Source organism: Salmo salar, chromosome ssa12 (assembly GCF_905237065.1).
Source record: "Salmo salar chromosome ssa12, Ssal_v3.1, whole genome shotgun sequence".
Lineage (NCBI taxonomy): Eukaryota > Metazoa > Chordata > Actinopteri > Salmoniformes > Salmonidae > Salmo > Salmo salar.
The window spans coordinates 90,319,439-90,338,694 of record NC_059453.1 but is presented as its reverse complement, the minus strand read 5'-3'; the positions used below and the strand labels follow the sequence as shown (position 1 = coordinate 90,338,694).

General features: G+C 42.5%; 2 protein-coding genes across 3 annotated transcripts; both read right to left on the bottom strand.

Annotated features, from left to right (window-relative positions):
• Positions 1–1,908: 1,908 nt before the first annotated feature.
• On the bottom strand, positions 1,909–12,994 carry LOC106566111 (PRELI domain containing protein 3B). 2 transcript variants are annotated; one of them, XR_006758098.1, is made up of 7 exons: positions 12,625–12,994; positions 11,602–11,770; positions 8,673–8,762; positions 6,343–6,440; positions 5,781–5,851; positions 5,498–5,600; positions 1,909–5,205 (listed from the first exon to the last, which is right to left on the bottom strand). XR_006758098.1 is itself a non-coding variant. In XM_014133961.2 (6 exons), exons 1-6 carry the CDS (start codon positions 12,654–12,656, stop codon positions 5,086–5,088), a joined length of 585 nt encoding a protein of 194 aa, XP_013989436.1. In that variant the 5' UTR covers positions 12,657–12,917; the 3' UTR covers positions 1,909–5,085. The 2 variants fall into 2 exon arrangements, 1 of the variants encoding a protein (XP_013989436.1); XM_014133961.2 differs by lacking the exon at positions 6,343–6,440 and having other exon boundaries at positions 12,625–12,917.
• A 1,096-nt stretch (positions 12,995–14,090) lies between these two features.
• On the bottom strand, positions 14,091–18,690 carry LOC106566109 (tubulin beta-6 chain). The gene is made up of 4 exons (XM_014133960.2): positions 18,506–18,690; positions 16,659–16,767; positions 16,439–16,549; positions 14,091–15,699 (listed from the first exon to the last, which is right to left on the bottom strand). Exons 1-4 carry the CDS (start codon positions 18,560–18,562, stop codon positions 14,546–14,548), a joined length of 1,431 nt encoding a protein of 476 aa, XP_013989435.1. The 5' UTR covers positions 18,563–18,690; the 3' UTR covers positions 14,091–14,545.
• Positions 18,691–19,256: the final 566 nt, after the last annotated feature.

The window sequence follows — 19,256 nt, the reverse complement described above, 5'->3', positions numbered from 1 at the left end:
GTGGGGCAAAAAATAAAATAATATGGGATGCATGCCAGCATAGCCACCACACAACACTAAACAATACATTAATTGCACTATAACGGTGCCAAATGCTGCCCACAAACTGTTAGGACCTACATAAAGATGTCCCGACAGCAGTCCCAAAACCTTACCACTGCTACACCCGGCTATCAGCGGAGCCTTGTCTGGCAGCGAAACAGTTCATTCAGCCTGATTTACTGCTTTAAAAATAACTGATATGGCTGACAAATGTGGTTTCTACTGACAATTGAGATGTACAAACTATGGCATATGGGGATGACAAGCGGATAAGAGGCAATCAGTCATTTAAATTAAGACATTAATGAGCGAGCTAGGACACACGTAGTCAATATAACTATTTGTTCAGCACTTTTGAAATGTACAGTGACAGAATTCAGAACATGGGCTGCTCTTTCAGTGTTCTCCCTGTACACCAAGTCAGAACCATAGGATAAATGAAGAGGGGGCAAATAAAAAGACAATGAAAGCTCTTACAAAATGTTTTTTTCTTTTACATTTCTCTAAAACAGGTTACAGGCCACATGTGCACAACCAAGTCAGAACAGTAGGCGAAATTAAGAGGTGAAAATAGACCAAATTATTAGTGTGAGGCACATGGGCTGGTAACAGCTTACTACACAACATACACTTAGTGTTACTTTATTAGCTACAGTATAAATATCTCCCTGGCATATTACATCATTTATGCAGCAGCATACAATACATTTCTGGACTCACCTTCATGTACTGTGCTCACTTGAACAGGAAGGTGGTGCGGCGGACCTTCATGGACAAATTTTGTCATAAGTCTGGCATTCTCTGGATTTAGGGTGCTTTCAAGACAACTGGGAACTCAAAGAAGAAGAAAAAAGCTTGAATCATGATGACGTCATTGATCTTCAGGTCGTAGCTCTAGAAAGAGGTCAGAGTTCCCGATTTACAATTCCGAGTTGGATGACCGTTCAAAACGTATTTTCCCAGTTGGAGCTCGTTTTTCCCCAAGTTCCCAGTTGTCTTGAACTCACCAAAGTCAGATTTTGCTGTTCCGAGTTAAGTTGTTTTGAGCGCGGCGCAAATCATGCTTCATTGACAGTATGGCCAATGTTGAATGTTTATCATTTTAAACTAGGAAAAGAGACCCTTAATGTTAGACTTGGGACCACACAGCCACTCCACTATATAGCAGGCTAATGATTGTTTTGCAATGCTTGCAGTTAGCCACAGATTCCTTCCAAACCACTCATTGTTGAATTTGCGATTTCCAACTGGTGTAATGTTTATGTCCAATGGCCGATGAGCACCGCTACATTTTATCTATAATTTCTCTTCATACGACAAGGATTAAAAAGGATTTGCCAGTAGATTGTCAACTTGATTCATGATGACTGTTAGCTAAGATTTTGAAGTATGATGTTGACATGATCAGTCCAATCAAAGCTACGGTAGATATAACTTGATTTGACGTCATTTTATCTGTGGCCAATGACCTTGAGCCTTCTTGGATGGGCACTTCTAGTGTAACTATGGCAGCACCCAAGGGGCTTGAATTTTCGAGCTCTACCCTTAGACTTGGCGGTTTGCAGCCTTGGAAAAGTACATCAATTATCTCAAGGTTAGGATTTGGGCGTTGGGTAATCTGATCCTAGAGCTGTGGTAGGGCATCATCTGCCGCCATCTCAACCTCTTTTCCTCCCTAAGAATAAAAATGGAAATGCAGGCATATTGGCTGCTCAAAATAGACAGGGCTAGGAAAAGTGCAGACAGCTTTGCCATAAAACCCTATTCCACAAATCTTTGTCAAAGTAGAGCAATAAATGTATGTAGCTACAATCATAGACATTTAAATTGCTTATCTGAGCTCAAACAACAATGTAAAAGCAAACGCATATTTCAGAGGACTTTATTTTTTTTCATGTAAACCAACATAGCTGGTCTTCATTTCTGTTTGACCGTTTGGAACTTGAGTTTACAGAAGCATTTTAATCCATTATGATTTCAGCACCAACTAAGTTGTATTGTTGTGCAGGTGTAGAGTTAAGTTATTTTATTCTAAATATGGGTTTAAAATAATAAAAAAACACCCACAAATTACTCCTTACACATATGTCTGAAGGTTAGAACGATCAACATGTCCCTTTGTTCTAACATCAGGTCACGTTAGAACGATCAACATGTCTCTGTTCTAATATCAGGTCACGTCAGAACGATCAACAATGTCTCTGTTCTAACATCAGGTCACGTCAGAACGATCAACAATGTCTCTGTTCTAACATCAGGTCACGTCAGAACGATCAACAATGTCTCTGTTCTAACATCAGGTCACGTCAGAACGATCAACAATGTCTCTGTTCTAACATCAGGTCACGTCAGAACGATCAACAATGTCTCTGTTCTAACATCAGGTCACGTCAGAACGATCAACATGTCCCTTTGTTCTAACATCAGGTCACGTCAGAACGATCAACAATGTCTCTGTTCTAACATCAGGTCACGTCAGAACGATCAACAATGTCTCTGTTCTAATATCAGGTCACGTCAGAACGATCAACATGTCTCTGTTCTAATATCAGGTCACGTCAGAACGATCAACAATGTCTCTGTTCTAACATCAGGTCACGTCAGAACGATCAACAATGTCTCTGTTCTAACATCAGGTCACGTCAGAACGATCAACAATGTCTCTGTTCTAATATCAGGTCACGTCAGAACGATCAACATGTCCCTTTGTTCTAACATCAGGTCACGTCAGAACGATCAACAATGTCTCTGTTCTAACATCAGGTCATGTCAGAACGATCAACAATGTCTCTGTTCTAACATCAGGTCACGTCAGAACGATCAACAATGTCTCTGTTCTAATATCAGGTCACGTCAGAACGATCAACATGTCTCTGTTCTAATATCAGGTCACGTCAGAACGATCAACATGTCTCTGTTCTAACATCAGGTCACGTCAGAACGATCAACATGTCTCTGTTCTAACATCAGGTCACGTCAGAACGATCAACATGTCTCTGTTCTAATATCAGGTCACGTCAGAACGATCAACATGTCCCTTTGTTCTAACATCAGGTCACGTCAGAACGATCAACAATGTCTCTGTTCTAATATCAGGTCACGTCAGAACGATCAACAATGTCTCTGTTCTAACATCAGGTCACGTCAGAACGATCAACATGTCCCTTTGTTCTAACATCAGGTCACGTCAGAACGATCAACAATGTCTCTGTTCTAATATCAGGTCACGTCAGAACGATCAACAATGTCTCTGTTCTAACATCAGGTCACGTCAGAACGATCAACAATGTCTCTGTTCTAATATCAGGTCACGTCAGAACGATCAACAATGTCTCTGTTCTAATATCAGGTCACGTCAGAACGATCAACAATGTCTCTGTTCTAACATCAGGTCACGTCAGAACGATCAACAATGTCTCTGTTCTAATATCAGGTCACGTCAGAACGATCAACAATGTCTCTGTTCTAATATCAGGTCACGTCAGAACGATCAACATGTCCCTTTGTTCTAACATCAGGTCATGTCAGAACAGAACATTCACTGACAAATAACAAACCTAGAATATCTTACATTACCACTTTAAAGCATATTAGAACTGACTGGCAACATAACACATTTGTATTGAGAATGCAAACTGGCCTGGTTTTTGGAATGCATACATCACACGTACTGACTGTAGCATCTTTCCTTGACAACACAAGTTTTCACCATAGACCCATGACATTCAGGTCCGGTTTGCACAGATTACACCTAGTCCTGGATTTGAAGAAAAAAAAACATAAATAGTCCAGTGCTAAGCTTGATCTGCGTATGGGAAACCGGCCCTTAGACAGTTGGTAGCAGAGGCATTTGATCTCCTCAGCGTTACGATCTAGAATATATACTGGACATCCCAGGCAGTAAGTACCACTGACAACAAATACCATTGTTTACAACCAAATTAAAAACACATTCATCACTCTATATAAATAAAATAAATAATATGTTCTCTCCATACGTCAAACATAGCAGACATTTCCATAACATACTGGAGACTACAGCAGTACAGAACATTTAACCAAAACAGTTCTTTTATATTATTTAAAATACTTAGTTTGACTCTTGGGAGAGAATGCAGAACATTACTGGAGGGCCCGGAGCACGAGCCCTCTCTTCTGTACAGTATGTGCGTTAAATGCATTCATTGTTGGGGTCAGAACACTCCGAGAACACAGACATTTTGTGCTGGCAGAGGGTCAGACTTCTGAGGCACCGAAGAATAACCATTAGTAATATTTAGTGAGGACTCAACCATACGTTTCTTATCTGTTAATTCTTCCCAAATTCACATTTGATTCCCCCCTTGTCAGTGATTTCACTCAATAAATATATGTCACTGTCAAGTATTAAAAAAACCCAACCACGCCATACCATTCTTAATGTAGGTGCAGCTTTCCGCAGGGAAAACGGTATCAAATGCAGCATGTTGAAACGGTTCTTGTTCTGTCTGTTAAAGGGACAGGTGATTGTATCCCCAGGATTTATTCAATAACCTCTGATATGGTCTTAGCCTGGTCCCAGACCTGTTTGTGCTCTCTTGCCAACTCTGGCACCAGGCTAGCACTGTCCAACAAGATCAGTGCAGAACCAAGTTGTTACTCACTGAACCGTCCTCTATATTTGACACTGTCCCCGAGGTTATTACTTAGTACTAGTGCATGCTGATAACATGACCTGCTCTAGTCTCAAACTTGGGCACTGAGCATATTTAGATTCTACTCCAACAGACACGGCATTTGAGATGGTCCTCTCCTATAAAATGTTCAAAAATATATATTGGAATTACCGTTGTTCCCTTCATTTCAGTTAGTACTTAAATAATAACAATATATTAATCATAAATACAGTACTTGAATTGTAATCAAACTTGGAGATCTGATTCCTGGCTGGCTTAGACTTCAGACCAGTTGATGAGAATCAGAGCAGTATAAAGGGAGGTGGAGTCTGTTCTGACACAGGAGAAGAACAATGTCCCCAGGCTGGAAGCTGGGAACATAGAGGTATTATTTCTCTGAAGTCATAGCAGCAGCCATGGGAGTCCTTATGGTGCTGCGAGCGGCGGCTGCCAGCTCTTCGATCTCTGCATTTAGCTTCCTGATCACCCACTCCATCGCCTCACGACCCTGATGGAGGAAGAGGAGAGGAGACAAATTACAAGTTGCATTTTTTTTTGTTAAACGATATAAATGATCTCAGATTTCGAAAGGACATAGCCTGGTCCCGAATCTGGTTGTGTCGTATAGCTCCGATGGAAGTTGTCATGCCAAACATGAGCATAGGTGTAAGCTATACAGCACGAAGAGATCTGAGACCAAGCTATCATGGACATCATGAGTTTTTTCAAACTACATGAAAATATAAGTGTTCCTCTAACCAGCCATCTGAGTAGGTGAGGTGAAGACAGAGATCACGTACCTTGCCTGCGTTTGCAGACATGGTGCTAGCCATAACTCCCTCCAGGTAGCTACTCAGACTAACCCCTTTGACTGAGATGAGAGCTTCTTGAGTCAATATCGTCCTGCACAGACAAGAGTGGAGAATTTGTCTAAAAAAATTATACATTCATGTAATGCATTTATCCTTTATTTAACCAGGGAAGTCACATTGGAGATCGACATCTCCCATTTCAAGTAGCCCCTGATACACTGTAAGCATGGCACAAAGTTAGTAAAGCCTTACTTGGTTTGACTGTACTTACTTCTCTGCGTCATCAGGATGTGGTCTGTATGTAAGCTTCTCATCCACTGATACCATGTTAGTGAATGTGATCTGCAGAGAGAGAGAATCATAGATTAGACATGTTCAGGGTTTAATGTAATATACACATTCACTCTAAATTACTGTGACCTACACTGAACAAAAATATAAACGCAAATTGTAAAGTGTTGGTCCCATGTTTCATGAGCTGAAATAAAAGATCCCAGAAATGTTCCATATGCACAAAAACCTTATTTCTCTTATTTTTGTGCACAAATTTGTTTACCTCCCTGTTAGAGAGCATTTCTCATTTGCCAAGATAATACATCCACCTGACAGATGTGGCATATCAAGAAGCTCATTAAAAAGCATGATCATTACACAGGTGCACCTTGTGCTGGGGGACAATAAAAGGCCACTCTAAAATGTGCAGTTTGTCACACAACACAATGCCACAGATGTTTTGAGGGAGCATGCAATTGTCATGCTGACTGCAGGAATGTCCACCAGAACTGTTGCCAGAGAATTGAATGTTAATTTCTCTACCATAAACCGCCTCCAACCTTGTTTTAGAGAATTTGGCAGTACGTCCAACTGGCCTCACAACTGCAGACCACGTGTAACCACGCCAGCCAAGGACCTCCGAATCAGTCTTCTTCACCTGCGGGATCGTCAGAACAGCATTTCTGTCTGTAATAAAGCCCTTTAGTGGGGGAAAACTCTTTCTGATTAGCTGGGCCTGGCTCCCCAGTGGGTGGGCCTGGCTCCCCAGTGAGTGGGCCTGGCTCCCCAGTGGGTGGGCCTGGCTCCCCAGTGGGTGGGCCTGGCTCCCCAGTGGGTGGGCCTGGCTCCCCAGTGGGTGGGCCTGGCTCCCCAGTGGGTGGGCCACCCCTGCCCAGTTATGTGAAATCCATAGATTAGGGCCTAATGAATTTATTTCAATTGACAAATGTCCTTATATGAACTGTAACTCAGTAAAATCATAGAAATTGTTGCATGTTGCGCTTATATTTTTGTTCACTATAGAACAAGGTAGACCTTCCATAAATACTAAACCATTTGACTCATTGCATTCAGGCTTCCTCAGTTCACAGACATACTCATCTGCTATTGGAAATGAGACCAGGACAGCTTCCAGAGTTTCAGGTTCTTCAACACAGCATGTTTTGTAAATGGTTACAGGTCTGGTCTTGTAACAAACTCTAATGCAACAGCCAGGCTATAGGTCTACAACATGCCACCTATGAAACAGATATACACTGAGTGTACAAAACTTTAAGAACACCTTGGGAATATTGAGATGCGCACGCACCCCCCCCCGGGAATGAGATTGTGAGAAACAGCTTCTATTGAGGCCATCAGACTGTTAAACAGTCACCACTATCCAGCCTCCACCAAGTAGATTGCCCTGAACCTTAGACTGCTGCCATATCTCAGACTGGCCAATAAAAAGAAAAGATTAAGATGGGCAAAATAACACAGACACTGGACAGAGGAACTCTGCCTATAAGTCCAGCATCCTGGAGTCGCCTCTTCACTGTTGACTTTGAGACTGGTATTTTGCGGGTACTATTTAATGAAGCTACCAGTTGACGACTTGTGAGGAGGCTAGTTTGAGAAACAGACAGTCTAATGTACTTGTCCTCTTGCTCAGTTGTGCACCGGGGCCTCCCACTCCTCTTTCTATTCTTGTTTTAGCCAGTTTGCTCTGTTCTGTGAAGGGAGTAGTACAGCGTTGTACGAGATCTTCAGTTTCTTGCCAATTTCTCGCATGGAATAGCCTTCATTACTCAGAACAAGAATAGACTGACGACTTTCAGAAGAAAGTTCTTTGTTTGTGGCCATTTTGAGCCTGTAATCGAACCCACAAATGCTGATGCTCCAGATACTCAACTAGTCTAAAGAAGGCCATTGTTATTGCTTCTTTAAATCAGAACAACCGTTTTCAGCTGTGCTAACATAATTGCAAAATGGTTTTCTAATGATCAATTAACCTTTTAAAATGATAAACTTGGATTAGCTAACACAAGTGCCATTGGAACACAGGAGTGATGGTTGCTGATAATGGGCCTCTGTACGCCAATGTAGATATTCCATAAAAAATACAATCTGCCGTTTCCAGCTACAATAGTCATTTACAACATTAATGTCTCCACTGTATTTCTGATCAATTTGATATTTTAAATGGACAAAAGGTTTTGCAAAAACAAGGACATTTCTTAGTGACCCCAAACTTTTGAACAGTAGTGTACATAGTCACTGAACACTAACTTTAATAATGTTTACATACTGTTTCCCACTTTATATGTATACTGAGTGTACAATAAGAACATCTTCCTAATATTGAGTTGCGCGCACCCCCCCCTCAGAACAGCCTCAATTCGTCAGGACATGGACTCTACAAGGTGTTGAAAGCGTTCCACAGGGATGCTGGCCCATGTTGACTCCAATGCTTCCCACAGTTGTGTCAAGTTGTCTGGATGTCCTTTGGGTGGTGGACTATTCTTGATACATACGGGAAACTGTTGAGCGTGAAAAACCCAGCAGCATTGCAGTTCTTGACACAAACCGGTGCGCCTGGCATCTACTACCATACCCCGTTCAAAGACACTTATATATTTTGCCTTGCCCATTCACCCTCTGAATGGCACACATACACAATCCATGTCTCAAGGCTTAAAAATCCTTCTTAAACCCGTCTCCTCCCCTTCATCTACACTGATTGAAATGGATTTAACAAGTGACATCAATAAGTGATCATAGCTTTCACCTGGTCAGTCTGTCATGGAAAGAGCAGGTGTTCTTAATGTTTACTACACTCAGTGTATGTCTCAGTGTCAACAAGTATTATATACAACATTATGCTGAAATCATAAAAAGTTTCAGAACTCACATTTGAAGATTGAAGCTCGAATGTCTTTTCAACGGGATCCACTACAGAATGTTCCTGGATGTAGGTGCACGTCTGTGTTCTGCCAATGATCTGCAATGAGAGATAAAAAGAATAGAACAGGCCCACATGATCAAAGCACCAGACCCGACCCGTTTAGTGTCATTCAAATGTCCTGACGGAGCAGTGTCCATCCTGTACTTATTTCAACGGCCTAGCCAGTAGTAACACATGTATCAGACGGTTTCCTTTGTGCACTAGCTAGGTATATAGGACATCTATGGCCAAGTCAGATACTGCTGGATCTAACAGATTGGTTAATCTGGTTTCTCAGTAATCTACTGTACACTCGGCCTCCACTCAACGGTCCATTCATTTATAATGCTGTTCTTTTCTAAAGGTCGGTCATATGTCTCAGTTTATTGGCAGTCTCAGAGATTCCCCGACGACGTCAATGCCCTGTGAGTGATTTTGGCCGGTTTATGTGCTAGACTTCTTTAAAAAAAAAGAAGAAAAAAAGGATTTAGCAGTGATATTAATAGCAATTGTGTAGATTGGGGCACGTGGTCACAAAAAGTCTGGGTAGTAGTGCTGATCTAGGATCACTTTTACCTTTCAGATCATAATAAATCAGATGTCCTGCCTGTTTGGCCCTGTCCAGGGATATCATCGGACGGGGCCACAGTGTCTCCCGACCCCTACTGTCTCAGCCTCCAGTATTTATGCTGCAATAGTTTGTGTTGGGGGGGTTAGGGGCAGTCTGTTATATCTGGAGTATTTACCCTGTCCATCCGGTGTCCTGTGTGAATTTAAGTATGCTCTCTCTAATTCTCTCTCTCGGAGGACCTGAGCCCTAGGACCATGCCTCAGGACTACCTGGCCTGATGACTCCTTGCTGTCCCCAATCCACCTGGCCATGCTGCTGCTCCAGTTTCAACTGTTCTACCTGAGGCTATGGAACCCTGACCTGTTCACCGGACGTGCTACCTGTCCCAGACCTGCTGTTTTCAACTTTCTAGAGACAGCAGGAGCGGTAGAGATACTCTGAATGATCGGCTATGAAAAGCCAACTGACATTTACTCCTGAGGTGCTGACCTGTTGCACCCTCGACAACTACTGTGATTATTATTATTTGACCCTGCTGGTCATCTAGGAACAGTTGAACATCTTGGCCATGTTCTGTTATAATCTCCACCCGGCACAGCCTGAAGAGGACTGGCCACCCCTCATAAACTGGTTCCTCTAGGTTTCTTCCTAGGTTTTGTCCTTTCTAGGGAGTTTTTCCTAGCCACCGTGCTTCTACACCTGCATTGCTTGCTGTTTGGGGTTTTAGGCTGGGTTTCTGTACAGGACACTGAGATATCAGCTGATGTAAGAAGGGCTTTATAAATACATGTGATTGATTGATGTATATGGACATGGGAAACCTGATACTGGATCAGCACTCCTACTATGAGAGGCTTTTTGAATTAAAGGAGACAGTGTCCTGTCAATGATTTGGCCGGTGGAGGAGCAAGACTGTCAAAGGACTCTGCCGACCTTCCCTCTCAGGATCCAAACCAAAAGGCAGAGTTGGGTGGTCTCTCGTCACAGCACCAGTTTCTAGGGGCTAAGATTAAAGGACCAGGCAAGGGAGGAGCACAGTGGTTAATGCTTCCATAGTACTATACTATGGGTCAGATCAGAGCTCTGGAGATGACCTCATTTCAAAGGAAAAATAATAGGAATATTTGCAAAAAAAACCTGAAGAATAAGATGTGTATGAACTGTCATTTTAAAACTGAAGTTAGTCTACCTGGTCAATAAATCAAGATTAAATGAATCACCTAATCTTTTACAATGCCTTCGTAGTCATATAATAGTCGTAACTGTAATCTTGTGGCAATTTGCATATGCAGCAAAGAGCAAACTAATTACGGACAGTGTTTAATAGCTACACCAGACAAGAACATGGTGATGAGACTGGAAACCATTTAAAGCAGCCCTGAGTAGGCCCCCCCCTCCACCTGTTACAGCAGGCCCCTGGCAGCATAGGTAGAGGTCTGCCTGTTACATCACTGATAAGAGGGTTGTGTTTTATAGGGACAGTTCTGTACTGAGCAGACAGGATTATGTTTTATAGGGGTAGCTCTGTACTGCCAGGACAGGATACGAGGAACAGGAATGGCACCAGCTTGTTCAGGACAGCATGTGCCACACATAGAGCAATGCAGTCTCGTGCCACGGGTAGCGGTGGGCAGCGAGCCTGCTACTCTTACCCCCCTACTCCCCCATGTCCAGGAATAGCACCCTACGGCTGGGAGTATTGGGGGCCAAGGTCAACTACTGCATAATGGAAGATGCATTGCCTGGCCTGACGCAGAGTGTGTGAGAATGTCTAACAGATATATGGCTGTGAAGCTGGGCTATGAACTCGAGTAACACTGAAGCCGGGGCTACCAGGAGCAGTCTACCAAGAGCAGTCTACCAGGAGCAGTCTACCAAGTGCAGTCTACCAAGTGCAGTCTACCAAGTGCAGTCTACCAGGAGCAGTCTACCAGGAGCAGTCTACCAAGAGCAGTCTACCAGGAGGAGTCTACCAGGAGCAGTCTACCAGGAGCAGTCTACCAGGAGGACTCTCTACCCATGACACCCCACATGTTTTTCAGCAGTTGAAAGGTTTGAAACAGCAGGTTTGTTGCCCAGTCAAAATATACTGTCTTGCTGTACTTTCATTTTATGAAGCTTGACGTATTTGCGCGATAAACATTTCATTTTCTATTTCTAGGGCTATTGCAGAGAAAATGCCCAACACTGAACGAAAAGGCTAGTATGACACTTAAGACTGCTTACTATTATGTTGCTAAAGTAGAATCTACTGTGATAGATCAGAATGAATGACAGATCCTACGTTTTTTAATTTCTATTAAAAAAATAACAAAACACACTTACCGACTTGACGATGGAGGGCAGACCCCACTCAGCGCTCAGCAGTCTGTTGCTGTGCAGGCGTCCCCGTGTGTCCACACTACGGTCCAACACATCCACCCCAAACACACTGGGGTTCATGGGATTGGGGTACTTCTGCATGGCAGCCTTAGTGACTGTCTCCCAGGGATGGCTGTGGAGGGAGAAAGAGTTTATCAGCATTCAAGTTATTACACACGTTTTTACTGATATCCACATGGCAGTCAGACACTGAAATACATGGATAATAAAACACAAAACATTGACATTGATGTTGAAATCACAAGTGCAATTCATGACAATATGTATATTTATTTATACACTTGTGTGGATGAAACAGGTGCCGTTTAAGAACTATGAACATTGTCATCTATTTATGTTCCACAGCCTACACGAGTTGATTATTATTCCTCTATTCGGTGAGCAGGACAGGGCGACATGCTCTGAGAACAGATATGGAAGTCTAAAACCTCACTGATTTAATTCAGCTCTGTGTACATAGTAGCTGAGTGTCAACCTTTAAAAAAAATTAAAAAAAATACTGGTGATTTGACTTGTAAATAGCCTAAATGTATCCACGGATTAATTCTCTCTCGATGATGAATCTAGGTTGTCATTGAGGAGACGGAGCCATGTGGTTGCGGTGTGGCGCATCTCGGAGGCGCGTCAAGGACCAGGGGAAAGGTTGCGGTCGCTACTACGACGAGCTAACTGGTTACGCAATTGGCTGCAACCTGACACTGACCGCTAGAAGCTGTTGATTTACAATATTCAGATGCTGTTCAATTTATACAAATCTACCAGGGTCAGGATTCTCACAGTCATTGAAAGAAAAATAAAACTACAATAACTAGCTAGCTAACGTTTGCTGACTAAACTCAAATCCACATGGGATCCAAGTTACAAATCGTGAAGTTGAATTCTTCAGTCAGTTAATTCAAGACAAAACCGATACTAAGCGAAACAACAGGAACAAATCAATGAATAGATAGAAACCTGCCTACTCACTTGAAAATGTGTTCCGACGTCCAGATCTTCATGGTGGTTGAGATGGGGAGCTTAGGAGTGAATCAGCCGGTGATTGCAGTCACACTGTTAGGAAAACCGCTCACGTTCAGAAAAGACCCAGCGCAAACCCCTCCTCCACCACCTACGACGCGCAGTCATGGGACATGTGTTTGTGTTGCGCACTTCCGCCGCATTCCCCGGCGTTGATTGACAGCGGTCGACGACGCAGAGACGAAGTGGGAGGAAAAAACGCACGCGCCTACTACTGGACAGGACGTTCTTCTGGCAGGCACAAGTTTTTGGCATGTTGCCGTGTGTATGTTTGTTATATCAAATGCGAATTTGAATAACTACCTATGAGGAAGATTTACTGTTGAATCCATTTTTATTCATTGAATAAATAAAACACATATTAATAGTAATGTTTTTCAACAATGATTTGCTTTCTCTCCTAAATAGGATCTCTATCCTCTAGCTCAGGGGTGTCAAACTCCTTCCATGGAGGACCTAGTGTGTGCAGGTTTTTGGTTTTTCCTTTCAGTTAAGATCTAGACAACCAGTGAGTGGAGTTATTTACTCATTAGTGACCTTAATTCACTGATCAAGGTACAAGGGAGCAGCGAAAACACGGCAGACACTCGGCCCACCGTGGGATGTGTTTGACACGTCCTCTAGACTATTCCACTTTCCACATAGGATCACAGTATAGTAAAAACAACTGGACAATGTTTACATTTATCCCCTTCAGTGAGGTTACATAACTCATCATGCAGTGGGGGTTCAACCTGGATCCTGAATAAACATGGTCTTGGATGTGGTCATTACCCAACCTTTTGATTGGTTAAACATCTCCTCTGAGTATAGAGCTACTGCAGAGATGACTGACTGCTAGGTCATTATCCTCTGGTATGGATTATATCATTTCCTTCTAACCTACATTCCCATCACAGGAGGGTGGTGGCACCTTAACTGGGGAGGACGGGCTCGTGGTAATGGCTGGAGCGGAATAGTTGGAATGGTAACAAATACGTCAAACCCATGGTTTCCATGTGTATGGTGCCATTCCATTTGCTCCATTCCAGCCATTATTATGAGCCGTACTCCCCTCAGCAGCCTCCACTGAGGCTACATGGCCTTTAGTCCATAGATTAGTCTCTGTCTTCAGGTGGCACAGTTCATGGGTCTTTCAGCCTGATCTGAGTATATTATGACCTTACAAAAGGGGGAATTCCGCTGCCATGTCGAATGGTCTTATCAAACTGGACAGAGACAGTCACAAGTTATCTCTCTCTGTCAGATGGGAGGAGTGGGAGGGAATGATGTGTCAACTGTACCCACTGACTGAGTTGTAGCTACTGCATGTTGTTGGAGTGTTATTGGGCATTAAAACCAGGCCTATGACATTGTTCATTGACAATAATGTTTGAACTTGGAAGAACCACACAAAATAATCACACAGAGAACTATTGTTATAATAGAGAATTTTAATAATACAAATGGTTCACAATATCACACTGAATACATTGCTAAAATTGCTGAGGCACAAAATAATTAACAAATAGAACATTATACTCCCCTTTTAAATACAGCTTTTTTAATTTGCATAGGATCTCAATCAAGTTTGGGAAATCTGTTAGTCTACATTATAACATTGACAGAATATGTTACCTATATTTGTAAGACAGATTCTTTCCTGGTCTATTCAGTTTCATAAAAAACATAAAATAGGCCTACATCAGTATACAAATGCAGACAATTGACACTACATTACAGCTCTCTATTACCACACTGTACATTTTATTAAACAGGCAATTGTGCTGATATCTCCTTTGGACACTATGAAGCAAATACTAGAGTAGGGCCAGAAGTTTTTCCTGACCTCATGACCTGACCTGGAAAAACCCTTGGCCCTTGTTATCATCTACTCAGCTATAGTCTCAATGGTTTCAATAGTCTCTGTCACAGTCTCCATCGTCGTAGCTTCCGTACTCTGAACTCTCGTTGCAGCTGGTGAAGCCGACTCTTCCCCAGCCACCTCCTCGGGGCCCCAACCCTCCTCGTCAGCCGTGGCATCCTGGTACTGCTGGTACTCGGACACCAAGTCATTCAGATTGTTCTCTGCCTCTGTGAACTCCATCTCGTCCATGCCCTCGCCAGTGTACCAGTGCAAGAAGGCCTTGCGCCTGAACATGAGCGAGAACTGGTCTCCTACACGACGGAAGATCTCCTGAATGGCCGTGTTGTTGCCAATGAAGGTGGAGGCCATTGTGAGCCCCCGAGGTGGGATGTCACATACGGATACTTTACAGTTGTGAGGGATCCAGTCCACAAAGTAGTTGCTGTTCCTCTGTTGCATCATCAGCATCTGCTCGTCCACTTCCTTGGTGGACATCTTGCCACGGAACATCCCAGCCACGGTCAGATAGCGTCCTCTTCGGGGATCGCAGGCGGTCATCATATTACGGGCATCAAACATCTGCTGGGTGAGCTCGGGCACGGAGAGGGTGCGGTACTTCTGGCTGCCGCGAGCTGTGAGAGGTGCAAAGCCCGACATGAAGAAGTGGAGGCGGGGAAAGGGCACCATGTTGACAGCTAACTTCCTCAGATCGGCGTTGAGCTGACCTGGGAACCTCAGGGAGGTCGTGACCCCGCTCATGGTCATGCACACCAGGTGGTTCAGGTCACCGTAGGTCGGGTTGGTGAGCTTCAACGTCCGGAAGCAGATGTCATAGAGAGCCTCGTTGTCAATGCAGAAGGTCTCATCCGTGTTCTCTAGGAGCTGGTGGATGGACAGCGTGGCATTGTAGGGCTCCACCACGACGTCTGACACCTTGGGCGAGGGCAGGACACTGAAGCTGGTCATGATGCGATCGGGGTACTCCTCGCGGATCTTGTTGATGATGAGGGTGCCCATGCCGGACCCCGTCCCGCCACCTAGGGAGTGGACAAACTGGAAGCCCTGAAGGCAGTCGCATCCTTCGCTCTCCTGACGCACCCTGTCAATCACGGTGTCCACAAGCTCTGCTCCCTCTGTATAGTGGCCCTTGGCCCAGTTGTTCCCAGCACCAGAGTTTCCTATTCCATAGAAACCGGCAGAAAGAGAATTGTGCCCATCATGTTAGTGCAACTAACTTACATTGTAAATAAGAACTTCTCCAGCGATTTCTGAACATTTACTGCGATATCCCAAGAAAAGCGATATCCCAAATATAAATACAGTAAAATATGCACAACTGCAACCTTCAAGGTGTAGGGCATTCAAGGACTTGGTCTGACAGGAATCCGTGATGTCATCGGCCTCCCCCCTTGAGGAACAATAAAGGAACCTATACTGACCTGGACCACCTATTGAGATGTGCCTTTTGTGAAGTAAATCATGTGTTAAATGAGTTGAAAAGGAGACTGGAGTGCCACTTTAAACGTAAAAAAAGTGAAATGTCCCTTTAAGATACAGTATGCATATTACAATAGTGTCAAAAGAGTATCATTATTGAGTTACCATCATCATCAATAACTTTGATTAGATGTACAGATTCTGTCATCAATAACTTTGATTAGATCTACCGTTTCTGTCATCAATAACTTTGATTCGATGTACAGTGTCTGTCATCAATAACTTTGATTAGATGTACAGTTTCTGTCATCAATAACTTTGACTAGATGTACAGTTTCTGTCATCAATAACTTTGACTAGATGTACAGTTTCTGTCATCAATAACTTTGACTAGATGTACCATTTCTGTCATCAATAACTTTGATCAGATGTGCCGTTTCTGTCATCAATAACTTTGATCAGATGTACGGTTACTCTCACCATGTATAAAGTTATCTGGCCTGAAGAGAGCTCCGATGCGGCTACCCCTGACACTGTCCATGGTCCCTGGTTCTAGGTCAAGGAGCAGGCCCCGGGGAACATATTTACCACCTGGAAAAACAAATGAACATGTCATAAATGATTTGCATTTGGTCCAAGATAATATATCTTGATAGTCCTGTGGACTGAAGAACTCTCTTCATGTATCCATTTTTCTTACCATTTGCCTCGTTGAAATAGACGTTGAGCCTCTCCAGCTGAAGAGGATCATCCCCCTCATACATTCCCGTAGCACTGATTCCATGCTCCTCGCTGATCACCTCCCAAAACTGTAAAGACATGATAGATAGATAGATAATCAAAGACATTGATACATAGTAAAGCTATATATCCGTAGTTGTATATTTTGAGCGTGACCTGCCCAAGAAAAACACAGAACCAGGAAAAACTCAACAGGTCAAAAGGCCAGGAAAAACTCAGGCCCTAATGATAACTCCCCCAGACCCCAACAGATGCCCAATACACACATTATGATGAAGTGTGAGCCGTCCATAGTGGTGAACTGTAGCTAAAATCTAACGCACCATACAGTTGCTCTTGCTTGTCCTCAGCAGCAGCCATAATAAAAATTTCCCACCCTTCAATGTGCCACCCTTCAATGTCCCACCTTTCAATGTCCCACCCTTCAATGTCCCACCTTTCAATGTCCCACCTTTCAATGTCCCACCCTTCAATGTCCCACCTTTCAATGTCCCACCTTTCAATGTCCCACCCTTCAATGTCCCACCTTTCAATGTCCCACCTTTCAATGTCCCACCTTTCAATGTCCCACCCTTCAATGTCCCACCTTTCAATGTCCCACCTTTCAATGTCCCACCTTTCAATGTCCCACCCTTCAATGTCCCAGCCTTCAATGTCCCACCCTTCTATGTGCCAGCCTTCAATGTGCCAGCCTTCAATGTGCCAGCCTTCAATGTGCCAGCCTTCAATGTGCCACCCTTCTATGTGCCAGCCTTCAATGTGCCAGCCTTCAATGTGCCACCCTTCTATGTGCCAGCCTTCAATGTGCCAGCCTTCAATGTGCCACCCTTCAATGTGCCAGCCTTCAATGTGCCACCCTTCAATGTGCCACCCTTCTATGTGCCAGCCTTCTATGTGCCAGACTTCTATGTGCCAGACTTCTGCTACTTCCTCCTTATCTCTGAGCAGAGTGCCCCTTGGGGAACTCCCTGTCACTCACACTCAACAACCGCCACGGCAGGCAACGTGCCAGCACCCAGTAACTTGTTCAATATACACTATTTCAAACATGAAAAATAGATATATTATACTCAAGAGAATGCCAATTGGTTTACATGTATAGGTATGTTGTGCTTTACTACTCTGTGAATAGTAAATGAAAGGCATCAACATTATCATCAAGTAACATACCCTACTGTACCAGTTTCTAAGTCTCATTGCATGTAAATAAAGTATATATATTGTATTTTCAGTGGAAGTATATATATATATATTGTATTTGCAGTGGAAGTATATATTCTATTTCTAGTGGAAGTATATATACTGTATTTGCAGTTGATGTATATATACTGTATTTGCATTAGAAGTATATATAAATATATATTGTATTTGCAGTGGAAGTATATATATTTTATTTCTAGTGTAAGTATATATACTGCATTTGCATTATATATGTATTTGTATATATTGTATTTGCAGTAGAAGTATATACACTGTGATTGGAATCAAGATAAGCATAGAGCTAAAGCATGTATAGTGTTTAAAAAACACATTTAATCCATCTGAATATAAAACAGTTCATTTATCAACCCTTCAGTGAATAAAAAAACACATTTAACCCATTTGAATATACAACTTTTAATTAATCAACCCTTCAGTGAATAAAAAATACATGTAACCCCTTTGAATATAAAACTGTTAATTAATCAACCCTTCAGTGAATAAAAAAATACTTTTAACCCCTTTGAATATAAAACAGTTAATTTATCAACTCTTCAGTGAATTAAAAGACATTTAACTCATTTGAATAGTAAACAGTACATTTACCTTAGAGCCTATCTGATTTCCACACTGTCCGATCTGTAGATGTACAATTTCACGCATGATGAGCGAGCTAAAGACTGCTAACACACAAGGGCATCTGACATGACACTGCCTCCTCACCAGGGTTTTATACTGCAGAGGGCATCTGATGTCACTGCTGTCAGGGTGACACCCAAACCACCAGGTTTATCTTTTTCACTTTCATTTCACTTGCATTTAACACAGTACGATTGAATGTTGATGTGCTGAACAAGTATGATGCTTGATCAAGTATGATGTATACAGCGCATTTGACTCTGGGGATGCTCTCAAGCCTAAACGGTCCCCTAAATGGATATAACTGGTTTTGTACAATCTCTTTAATAAATTGTAATCATTTCTTACTTTATAAAAGTTTTAAACCTCTTTCAGAGAAGTTATTGTTTGGCTGTAGATTGTGCACAGCGCCTTCGCTCCAACAGTTTGCAAAGGAAGGAGGAATCGGATATATATATATATATATATATATATAGTTGTATATATATATATATATATATATAGTTGTGAAAACCATATATATATATATATGGTACCACAACTATGGTTGAGTGATCATGGAGGAATGGGATATATATATCACACACACACTATCGGTCAAAAGTTTTAGAACACCTACTCATTAAAGGGTTTTTCTTTATTTTTACTATTTTCTACATTGTAGAATAATAGTGAAGACATCAGAACTATGAAATGACACATATGGAATCATGTAATA